The following is a 12,465-nucleotide window of genomic DNA, read 5'->3' as shown; positions in this document are numbered from 1 at the left end:
ATTCTTAAAGCTAAGGAAATTAGCTTTCTAAGAGTGACTCTTTACTCCCTGAATTTGAATCCATTGACCGTTTACGAGTTATGCTGCATTTCAATACTTTTCAAAAAAATGTCTTTCTCCAAAACTTTTGTCTGAAAGTGGAGTTAGGTTAAGCACTTACACAGGACAATATACTCACAAATAATTTCAGGAAGAAAAAACCTGAAATTTTTGGTTGAATTGATTCAGAACTTTTTTGTTGGGGAATAAAATCAATTATTTGTGCAGCTTTACCATACGACCATTTTCAATCTTATGTCTTTGTTCTCATCGATGAAGTATTCCCAAAAAACCCAAACAGTACAGTGCATGCTTTCACCTCACTGCATCTACAATTCTGATAAATGAAAGAATATGTAAAATTACTTACTGAACACATCTCCTCGGGGTTTCTGAGGATCTCTCTGGATCCTGTTGTCATCTGTAATTCCTTGGGAAGGTGTAGTTTCAAAGGGAACATGTGAAGGCTCTTCAGTTGTTATCTGAGGAGTTCTTTGTGGTGGTAGTGTAGGTCTTAACGTCGTAGACTGAGGTGCTGTTGGAAGTGGAGGCCTTGTCACTGGCTTCGTTACTGGCCTTGTTGTCATCGGCACATACCTAATGGTTGGCTTTGGTGTCAGTCGAGTCGTCGGCCTGGGTGTAGGTCGAGTCGTCGGCACGGGTGTAGGTCGAGTCGTCGGCACGGGTGTAGGTCGAGTCGTCGGCACGGGTGTAGGTCGAGTCGTCGGCCTGGTCACTGGCCTTTCTGTAACAATAGCAGGAACATACGGTGGTCTGAGGGGTGGCTTTGTGCCTCCATCAGGAATCCTATTACTTATACCACTACCTTCCTTAGGGAGCGTGCTGTTGCCCTTGAATATATGATATGGGCCAGGTGGTTCAATCATAACATTAGGAATAACTGCAAAGAGAATCAAAATGGGACCAAAACTGACATCTGAGTCTCTTGCTCCAGAAACTTAACAGTTTCATTATGACATGGACAGTCTTTGCTGAAATCATTTCTCTTCTGAATGTTTGCACTAATTAGAAACATACTTTAGCATCAGTATTGCTGAGTGATCGCATTCCTTTAGATAGTACTTCTCACTACAGCAGTTTAGAGATGATTTAGAATGACTGAGGGCCAAGAGACTTCCATCCCCACCTCCTCCCAAGCATCAACTTTGTTTCAGAGATGGTAAAACTTACCCAAAAGCATTGTTGGTAAAAAAGCATGGTCAGGAAGATGTGTGTTAAGCAGCCCTCTAAAGTACACAAATGTGTACTCAGGAGCGGAGGCAAGTTTAGTAAGACTCCAATGTTACAACCATTTTGGTCACAGATGGGCAGATACTTTTGCTTAAGAAAGTTATCTTTCAGACCTCTCCACTTGTAAACTTTTCTCCTTGCCAATAAGCATTAATTATTTTACAGAGATTGAACCTAAGCCAATAGTCTAGCCTTCAATTAGATCTTTACCTTTGCTAAAAAACCCCCAACATTAAACTAAGTCAATGGCATGTTTTCAGCCTCCATAAAAAACAAAAGGTGAACTCAGCATCGCCTACACCACAGTGACAGTGCCTAAAGCACCATCCCCCCCAATAGTCCATAAAGAAAGGATGGCAAATTTTAACTTGGTTTCATAAGGGGAGTTTCTGCAGACATGAAATGCAAGAACATCTGTTTTGTTATTTATAATTTTCTATTTGTTAATAAGCCTTTTATATCTCACTGGAGATCTTAAAAGCCCCAAGAAGAACTCCAGTCACATGTTTTGTGTACAAGTGTTTCAAGTATAACACACAGTTAAAATGAAGAACTACTGTTTGTTAAACAGTGAATTGTTTGATGATAGAAGGTAAAAAGTTTTTCTCTCAGACCACGTGTTTATTCTTTTGAATACAGAATCACAGAATACCCTGCGCTTTTTACATTATGGTATATTAAAATATAAGATGCACCTTAGGACTATGTTCCAGTAACACCTGTGAAGCGTGTTCACATATAACTGCAAGCACTCAGGATGTGAAAGATACCTCAGCCAGATCACACTACCATGGCAGCTACAGCCAAAGGAAACAAGTCCACAATAGTACTGCTCTTTAAAGAGATCAGTGAGTCACCAAAGACCAGAATCCATGTATGAACACAGGGTCCTCAAAAAGATTCAGCAGATGTCATAGAGCTGCACAGTCCTGAAGGATGTCAAATGTGGAGAAGATCCAATGGCCTGTTCTGTACCAAGGGGCACAGCTGCTTCTCCCAAGAGAAAGGTGAGGAAGGGAATTCTCCCAGAGAAATCCTCCCTCTTGGCTCTGCTCGCATCTAGGGAGCAGTGGGGAGTGGATGGGGTGAGCTGCTGACATGGGCCAGTCGCAGAGTGTACATAACAACAGGGTATGAGTAATACGTACTGCTTGACCAGACCTACCCTGCTTACTCAGTTGTACTCATCCTGAAGCAATCTCTAGCATGAAGCTGTGAATAGGGAGAGGTGAATTTCTTCCTAATTATGAAAATGTCTCAGGGAAAGGTATTTTTACCAAGGCATGCTAAGACTCAGAAAACTCTGACTACATTCCCTGGCCTCTTATTAAGTATTAAAAATAGTTAAGAGAAACTGAGCCTGATGGTGCTGTATCTCAAAATTTACAACATGGGACACGTTTACTTTTAGAATTCCTTTTTTAAAAGGAGCATTACATACGTATGCAGTTTGTTCCATTGTCTCTGTACCCTTCTTTACACTTGCATTTGTAGGATCCTGGTGTATTGTAACATCGTGAAAAACTACCGCACTGATGGCGGCCAAGGGAACATTCATCTATATCTGCAACAGAAAGTTACATAAAAAACCATTTACATTACAGAAACTCGACTTTCCACTTATGCCTGCAAAAACACAAACAGTAGTATGGTCATTAGGAAAATATTAATTTTGAAAAATTTAATAAAACTGAATTGCCAGGGGGAAAAAGAAGATAGACAGTCACAATCAACGCGGTGATACAAATGTTAGGGTAAAAGGGACTACTGTGCAGCTCTGGTATTGCTCAGCTTACACCTTAGCATCAGCTTCAATGATGTGCTGTGGGTAGACTGCAGTTGAGATCATGAAGATCACAATTTTAATAACCACTTCTTAAAGGTGACATGATAAGAAAAGAAAAGCTGAGTGTAGGAATATGCATGTTAATCACACAGGTATCAACTGTCTTTTCATAAAATGATTCCCCTATTATACATCTGTATAGTTGCTTCTACATCAAGTAGAAACTGCTTGAAACATCTTCTATGGCATTTCCATGTTTGTTATGCAAGCAAAAATCTCTAAATTCCAGTGCTCTCCAAAAAATATACTTAAACAAACATAAAGCAGTGCCTCAGTATCTCCACATGATTCGTTTTTCAGTGAAAGAATCATAACCAGATGCAGCCCTGGGAAACTAAGACAGTGGAACCTGGGAACATCTTTGTTGAAGGGCATACACCAGCTGCATTCCAGTCTCGTGTCCAGACAAAGACAGGTTATTTCCCAATGCCTGCCTTTTCCCCACCTGTCTTTAGGGGAAGGAAAGCTGGGCAGCCTGGGTTGGAAGGGGCTGGGGTGTGCTCTAGCCACCTTGTCTTATCTTGGATCTTGGGGCATGCTGCGGAGCACACCTGCGTTACAGCTCAGACCCAGCCTAAGCTCATACGCTGCTCCAAACCTCCCACTGCCTGTGCCACAGTGAAACCCGTGAGGACAAAGGCTTTGGAGAGGAATTCCTGGGGTCATCAGCTTTGCTCTCCCACTAGCTTCCACGGGAGAACCAGTTACAAGAATAAGGGCCAAATATATGCTTTCTTTTTCACAGCCTATTTCTATAATCCACCCTTTTCTTAAAATACAGCACAACCTAAACCAACCTGCTTTAACATTTCAGCCATAACATTTCAGTAAACATTCCTCTTTAAACCATTAATTTCAGTTTAGAATATGCAGCTCTATTACGTGCACATAAGAAATAAGTTGTTATTACCATGGCATTGGTATTTGCCTCCGATGTACATTAGATCAAAGCCTTTGTGACACCTGCAAATGTAGCTTCCGAACGTATTGACACACTGTCTAAATCGTGGACAGATAACTCTCCCAGTAGCACATTCATCAATATCTGAGGAAACAAAGGAACTGTATTATCCTTAATAGCAGTTAAAATACAATCTATACTATCTAAATTAAACTGGTTTCACATAATGAAAACGTAAAGAATAGCCAAAGAATTTTTGATAAGGTCCTTTTGACTACAAGGTGGTCAGCCAGCAGTAATACCTGAGCACTTCTTCTGGCTGTGACATGTCACTTCAGCTCTTGGTCACACCCCCACATTTCTACACCTCCTGTGCCAGAAGCCTTTACAAATACTGTGAGTGACAAGAGATGCACTGGCATAATGAGCATTGCCACTGAATTTGGAAGGCTTGCTCTATGCTCTTGCCATCCTGGTACCCTTCCCCTTGGAGAGATGTTCTCTAAGTCCCCACAGATCCCACAACAGCTGCTTCAAGGCCACATAACACTCATCCTTAAAACTGTAACGGTACTTGTCTGAAGAAAAGCTGTTTCGTGTTGTTTGTGCAACTTTCTTTTGTCCCACTAAGCCCTGCCTGGTTATAAAGACAGCACCTGGATTTACAGGCAAGGAATAATAATAAAAACTACTCCAGTAATTATTTTTCTGAAATACGCCTAAAATATTGTTCCACTAGCACAGGTCATACGTGCAAATTCAAAGTACATCACCCTGCAGTAGGAAGCGGTTTGTTTTGTTAAAACCTCAGGTGTCCCTAATCCATGACCTGCCCGTTGAGCCTATCAGGGAATCTTCATCTGTTCAGGACTTGCTCTAAACAGAGTTCAAGCTAATGCCAGAGGTGGAGTATTTCTGGGTCTCCTACCAGTTAATTACCATAGGCCAAATGCTCTTTGAGTACCTGCTCTTTGCAATCTCTTCCGCTGCACGGTGCCGGTGCTGTAGCCGACCCCTCTTTCACAGAGAAGTTGGACCTTAAATATCTCTGAGGTCCAGGCAAGGACAGAGGAGTGGGAAGACACGGGTGATGCTCAGTAAATGTCTGATGCCTCTCATCTCCCAGAAGCTGCTGTTCTTCACGCTAACAAGCCAGGCAGAGGCCCAGGGAGCAGCCAATGCTCACCCACTGCTGCTTTCGCTGCCTGGGAAACTCTCAGGAGAGGTCAGGCTGACACACAAAATCTGCGTGCGCTACCACTCACTTCGTAGCCCTTGGACACCAGGCTGAAGCCTGCTGAGTGCTTGAACCCTAATTTTTCACCTGCCATGCACGGCTGCCTCTGACGCACACCGCTCCCGATGTTTGCTGGTTATCTACAGGGCACGGTTCAAGCTTTTGCTCTGCAGCTCTATCAGGCTCTTGATCTATGGGAAAGCAAGATTTTGCTCTCCACACAATTCTTTTCCCAAAAGGAGCACTTCAGCCACAGGTGTCAAGAGTGCAAAACAAAGCTGAGTGATTGATGCCCTGCTGCTTGTGAAAGAGGCCAGAACAAGGCAGAGAGAACCCTGAGCCTCTTGCACAGCGCAATAAAAATGTTACCACAAAACTGCCGGTTAGTAGGGGAGATGCAGCTTCAAATCCTCCAAGCTGTGTTTCTCGCAGCCAAAGGAAGTGATCTAAAGCCATGAATTACTGGCGGGATGGGCTCTCCCAGTAGCTCCTGCTGGCACTGTCCCACTCTGCATAAGGAATTACTGAGGACAGCAAGGATTCGGCCCCTCAGCTCCCACACTCCTGGCCCATCAGACCGCTCCAAAATAACAGCTCTCCGTTACGCTCAGATGGGAGCGCTTCTACAACGCTGCGGTAAAGGCCTGAATGAGAAAGAAAACGAGGCCAATACTGGGCACCTCTCCACATGCCTGCATCCCCCTATAAATCTGCCTCTTGATTTGAATCCATTATTAATATTTTAGGCTTTGAGTACATTATTAACAGTTTTACAACTTCTACCACGTTCCTTACAGTCACTTAATTTACAAGCCACAATTTTCTACTCATTATTAAAATATTATTTCAAGGCTGCAAATTTCAGACTCTTGATTACTATTAGGTTTTGGTTTGTTTTGGTTTTTTCTTAGCTTTAAATCGCAACTTCAAAAAAGAATTCAGTAAGAAAAAGATTAGCAACTGAATATACATCATCATGGCGTGGATTATGTTCTTTAAAACCTAAGGTACCTTGTCCTGCCTTTCCCTCTGCACATATTCATATTTTTGCAAATTCCCGTAAGGCAAAAAGTATGTTAGATGATGACAGCACTGTAGTGGTATTGTTTACTTTTCTAGGCAGTTATACATCGTAAAGATACAGGACTGAACTGTAATCAGTACACTGCTGAAAACTGATGCAAAAAATAATGGAAAAAAGTAACTGTCCACTGCTTGCACTTAATATGAGAGGTGGGTGGATGCTCGTTACTGGTAGGAAAACCACTTTTCGATCATTAGCTAGAAGATGGTACGCAGTGCTTACAATTAGTTTCCTACAGTTTTCACATAGTATGGTGACTGTGGCTTCTTTCAAGTCCACGGACCCATGCCAATTCACACCTGGGCCCAAACGGTGTAAGGCTGTTTCCCTTCACCTGCTGCAACATGCCGCGGCCCGTGGCTGCTTCCTATGAAAACCAGGGCATGAAGGGGCGATTTGCATTCTGATCTCAGCCTGGTCTGCCCTGGAGCTGCACGCCCAGACTCAGCGCCAGGGAGCTGCTCCAAAGGCACATAATACAGACAGCACCTCATGTCTCTGATGGTCAGTGTTCAAGAGAAGCAGAATTACAAATTCTTCCTTCTCTACCGCTGTTAGCATGACCATATTGCCAACTCAAGCGCTAAACAACTATGAGACTGATTTAAAAATAATATGATTTTTAAGTTTACAAGGCCATATTTTCAGGTTTCTATACACAACCAAAACAACTAGAAAGAATTTAGTTTACAGTGAAAATAATTTTCAGTCCTCAAATAATTTCAGACCTTCTGAACCTGAAAAATGTGCATACTGCTAATTTCATTAAATGAAAATCTCAATCCAAAAAGCTGGCGATACTGATTGATTTATTGATTCGAGTCCTTAATCAATTAATTAGTCAATCTGTATTTTCACTGAATACTTTGCTGAATTCTTTTTCAATTCATTGTTAGTTACTTTATATGATTTACCTTCATAGCCATATCGTTTGGTGGCTCTTTACCGATTGTCTGGAAGGAACATTTTAACAGAAGAATGATCAGCATGGGTTAAACTAAGAACAGAATAATGCCTAGAGGAATTTCCACCTGTGCTAAAAATAAGCATTACATTCCCAGCTGTCTTGCAAACTCTCCTCAAACAAGGACTTCATGAGCTGCAGCCAATGCGCGTTTCAATTTTTTTAACATCATCTGCACTTGCTATTTGTATGCAGCAATACCCAGACCCTTGCTGGAACTGACAACCTCCCCAACAGTGACGCGCTTGTACATACATGAGGAAAAGGCACAGTCTTAGCCCCAAAAAGCTTCAGTTCTTGGAGGTATTTACCGGTTTTAGTACAATTCAAACTTAACAGAGAAATAACACAAAAAGGGTGCAGTCACAATCACTTCTTACCTAAAAAGGGGGGTAGATCATGTTATGACCCATGAAGGGCAGACAGCTCTTGCTGTGACTACTTTCTGTGTATTATACAAGACTGCTCTGAATTCTTTGTGGAAAAATTTAAAAATAGGTTATGAAATCAACCTGAAGGATGCACACTCAACTGAAACGTGGGTAGAGTTCTTCACCTGTTCGCAACCCTTTGAGTGTGACCATCTAGTCAATTCGTTATCCATGGGGTGGTCCACCTGTCAGATCTGTGTCTCTCCAATTTAGGGACAAGCATGTCATGCAGGACGGTGTTAAATGCTTTGCACAAGTCCAGGTAGATGACGTCAGTTGCTCTTCCCTTATCCACCAACGCTGTAACCCCATCACAGAAGGCCATCAAATTTGTCAGACACGATTTGCCCTTAGTGAAGCCATGTTGTCTGTCACATATCACCTCTTTATTTTCCATGTGACTTAGCAGAGTTTCCAGGAGGATTTGCTCCATGATCTTGCTGGGCACAGAGGCGAGACTGACTGGCCTGTAGCTCCCCAGGTCTCCCTTTCTTCCCTTTCTAAAAATAGCGGTTTATGTTTCCCCTTCTGTCAGCAGCAACTTCACCAGACTGCCAAGACTTCCCAAATATGATGGATAGTGGCTTAGCAACTTCATCCGCCAGTTCCCTCAGGACCTGCAGATGTACCTCATCAGGTTCCATGGACTTGTGCACCTTCAGGTTCCTTAGATGGTCTTGAACCTGATCTTCTCCCACAGGGTGCGGTTCTTCATTCTCCCAGTCCCTACCTTTGCCTTCTGCAACTTGGGTGGTGTGGCTAGAACACTCGCTGGTGAAGTCTGAGGCAAGAAAGTCATTGAGACTTCAGAAAGCCTCCAACTTAGAGCTGAGCCTGCTCCCTACATCAGGAAATCTAGAATCTGTCACTTGCTCTGCCAACAAATTTTTGGTCAGCATGGGTCAGCCACTTGAAGAACCACCTTCCCTGTGGATAGCCATGATACCCAAATGGATAATTAGAGCATCCACATTCTCTTACATACCTTCAGTGCAAGCATTGTCACTGATTATGGAACTGTAGCACTGCATAGAATATAAATAATAAAATCACTGGAGCATCATATCCACTCAGGATGTATAGTTAATGACTAACAAAATCACATGTCACACTGTTCTTCAGACCATAGTAGGCTGGTGGCACAATAAAGTCTGATTAACCATAGGCACTGTTTCCATGTTGACAACGGTGGGAACAAAACATTTCACTTTTACACAGTCTGAATTCCTGAGTTTATTTTAACCCGGAGTTTTCACAGCATGGAAGACAGCAGCTTCAAACCCATTAATATTAGGAGTGTGCACAGACCTTCACTTTGTCCCAGTACAATCTCAATGATTTGCACAAATTATCCCTCTGCTCCCTGAGCCTAGGCACCACCTTGTTGGGTATGAGGGAGAGCTGACCTCCCCATTCCTTTTTTTTTTTTTTTTTTTTTTTTATTACGCAGGCAGGTATTTTGGAGTTTCTGTTAGCAATAGGTTACAATGATCCAGTAACAGGAGTGGTACAGGTTGAAGGCTTGTATGCCAAGCAGCCCGTGCAAGTTTTAAGCAGTCAATGAAACTTGCAGGACTGGAGGAAAACATTGGTGATCTCTGACACAGACCACTTGAGAGCACCTGAGCAACATGCCTATCCCAATGCTCATTAGTAACATCTTTAAACTGCATGTATGATGCATTCTAAATACGTCTGATAAACTCTCCTGAACTGTGTTCAGTGTAAGGATAAAAACATTTTGGAGAAAAAAAACATTAAATCCACATTTGATCACCTACCTATACAAGTCCTGCCATCAGGCCCCAGCTGCAGTCCTGGAGAAGGACATCGGCAGCGTACTTCCCCTTTCAGTACATCACAGCCATACTGACAGTTTGCCATCGAGCAAGAAAGGGCATCTAGGGAAAAATAATTGAACATATTCAGATAAGAACTCTGATCAGTACCGGAAAATGGGTAGAAACTTTGGAAAATTAAGACGTTGTATAATTATATGGAAGTGTGAAAATGCTTGTTGAATTTGGCAGGTATCCATTCAGGCTTTAAAGAGCAAATACATATGCAGTAAATTTTTTCTTTCCACAAACTGCATCTCTAAGAAAATAAAAAAAGAAAGCCACCACAATTGAAGCGAATTGTGTCATGGAATGCAGCCCCCATGAGGAATATAAAGCCCAGTATGTAGTATAAACCTTCCTGGACAGTACTGCCATTTTAAAACAGGAGTATCTATCTTTAATTAAAGGTAATTTCTCTTCCCTTCTCTCTGTCCAGACACTCAAAGTATCCACTTTTACGGGAGCAAGTAGGAACCTGATCTCCAAAGAGATGACAATACAATTTTATACCAGTCAAACAACCAACATCTGCAGCTTTAACGATTTTACATTCATAAGGACATACTGCAGAACTGCAGGTGTCTTGCCGCAATGAAAACTGCAAGCACTTGTCCTTGAAGGCCAATTAACAGTGATTTACAGCACTGTTTCTGGGGAAACCTGTAATAAAACAAATAAAATATTTGCTCTTGTTTTGTTCAGCCTAATTTCATTAGAAAAAAAGAAGCTCATCTTTTGCAACTGCCTGATTTCCAACAAGATTCATCTTTTATTTTGGGATTCATCTTCATTTCATAAAAGTTTCCCAGAGAAAGCCAAGCAGGGATCTTGAAGACCGTGAAAAAAGCAAGCAACAAGCCTTGCCGTACTTGAGCACGTTCCATCTGGCATAAGCATGTAGCCGTTCAGGCAGTAGCACTTGTAGCTGCCGTAGGTATTCATACACCGGTGTTTGCATGGCCGTGGCTTTAGTCCACACTCATTTAGATCTGAAATGAAGGGTACAAGGGAAGGGGGTGGGAAAAGAAAACATACAAGCTATGCGTGAAAAAAACTACTAGTTCAAGTTCCTGGAGAAAGAAGGACAAATATGGCAATTAGCTTTTTATATGCAGCCTAGCTGACAGCAAGTGTCCAGAATATCCTGCACAAAGGTTCGCCCCTCCTGCCAAGTGGCATATTTTCTTCTGTTTCACAAATATCCTTTCAGAAATGACAGTATTAGCATTAGATTAAGTGCCAACAGAAGTTTCACTAGGAAATGCACAAGCTCAGGCTGCCCACATCTCGCCACTGTTCATGTCGATGCCATGTCCAGGACCAGCCAGAACACTGGAGGAGGAGGAGGGAGAAAGCAAATGTCACTGCTCCAATCACTATCAGCGATTCCGATAGCGATTCAGTGATTCACTATCATGCTTCAGAATTAGTCGCAGAGGAAGGTAGGAAAGCTGATGCTAACCTACTTTGAGAAAATTTATTCCTTACCATCTAGAAAATACTGAAACAAAAGTACCTAACATCAGTGATATTTGTCAAGGACTATCCGTGAAGGCTCCTATTTCAGATTTACAATTTAATACAGAATTAATGACTTAAACTGAAAATATTCAGCCTACAATTTTCACATTAGTAGACATGGCTTCTAACAAGAAGTAAAGATTGAGCGAGCATTTCCTTCAGAATTCTCTCCCAAGAATATATGTTGGTTTTATCTGGGTAAACGAGATTAACCTGTCACTTAGTTATTCGTGTACTGATGAGTAAAGACAACAATACAGGTGAAAATAATAAATCTATTCACAAATCCAGCCAGCAAGTACTTAAACAACTGAGTTACCGACCTTCATCTCTAAAATTGCACAATGCTGTCTGGAGCTCAGTTACAGTAAGAGAGTCACTGTTATTTCCAGGAACTTTTCAAAGAGCCATTTCCACTATTAAGCACATTCTCATCAAAAGTCACTCCCTAATTCACGTAGCAGAAAGGTAAGCTTTGGGGTTCCTACCATGTGGTAGACACACAAACACAGTCGCCACTTTAAAAAATGCCAGCTGAGAAGGAGACGCATGCATTCTATGGACTAGATATGAAGGCTTAGAATTAAGATGTTAAAATAGAAAGACAAATATACCTCTGGTTAGAATTAAGTCAGTAATTCTTAACAGTGTTTATGTGTATCATTAAATCTGTTCCCTTCTGACCTACTTTTTTTTTTTTACATCTTCATGGGGTCAAGGAAAAGTGAGTGTCATGCAGAGAGGTATTTGCGCCTCCCCACAACGCTTCCCCTGACTGATGGATATGACTGTTTTTACTTCCTTTTCCAAGGCCTTGGGAAGAGCAGCCATGCTTAGGGATAAGAACACTTCCTGCTCCCTCCTGCTGCGAGAGGGTAGTGGTTAGGGACATAATTTTCCCTTTCTTCCTGCAGAAGGCTGAACAAGATGTTTCTCGGAAGCCTGAAGGGAAACATTTGCTCCTAGAGTGGTGAGGAAGACCAGGTGGGCACAGGCAGGACTTCAGTGAGTTGTCAAAATAAGGGCTGGACCTGTTCCTGACAAACAAGGAGCGATGACCATCGCCACAGTCTTCCTGGGGATCATGCGTTGCAGAAAGAGCATCCCTTTGCAACTCTCACTCTTTGGGAATTTGAAAACATTTGAAACATACTTCTCCCAGCAGGCACCAACGCCACAATCACAAGAGCATGCCTGCTGCATTTAAGAGAAACGGCTGTAGAAGAGATGTACATTTTCTACTGTGAAAGTGGGATCTTCAGCTAAGATTTGTGACTATTGATAGAGTAAGCGCACAGGTCAAACAGAAAAGCAGCAGATGATTATGTCAGAGAGGAAGGGCGAGTTTTC

At 42.1% G+C, this 12,465-nt stretch overlaps 1 protein-coding gene across 6 annotated transcripts in view; it reads right to left on the bottom strand.

Annotated features, from left to right (window-relative positions):
• Positions 1 to 12,465, bottom strand: part of NPNT (nephronectin) — a 54,396-nt gene that overhangs the window by 18,036 nt on the left and 23,895 nt on the right. For 4 of the 6 annotated variants that reach the window (XM_054203443.1, XM_054203446.1, XM_054203445.1 and 1 more), the window contains 5 exons: positions 10,464 to 10,583; positions 9,535 to 9,654; positions 4,047 to 4,181; positions 2,732 to 2,854; positions 410 to 784 (listed from right to left, as the gene is read on the bottom strand). In XM_054203443.1, coding sequence (XP_054059418.1) covers positions 410 to 784; positions 2,732 to 2,854; positions 4,047 to 4,181; positions 9,535 to 9,654; positions 10,464 to 10,583 — 873 coding nt within the window. The remainder of the gene's footprint in view (positions 1 to 409; positions 785 to 2,731; positions 2,855 to 4,046; positions 4,182 to 9,534; positions 9,655 to 10,463; positions 10,584 to 12,465) is intronic. The other 2 variants (XM_054203444.1, XM_054203448.1) reach the window with 2 other exon arrangements.

This window comes from Rissa tridactyla, chromosome 5, assembly GCF_028500815.1.
Source record: "Rissa tridactyla isolate bRisTri1 chromosome 5, bRisTri1.patW.cur.20221130, whole genome shotgun sequence".
NCBI lineage: Eukaryota > Metazoa > Chordata > Aves > Charadriiformes > Laridae > Rissa > Rissa tridactyla.
The sequence above is the reverse complement of the archived record's forward strand: the minus strand, read 5'-3'. Positions and strand labels throughout refer to the sequence as shown.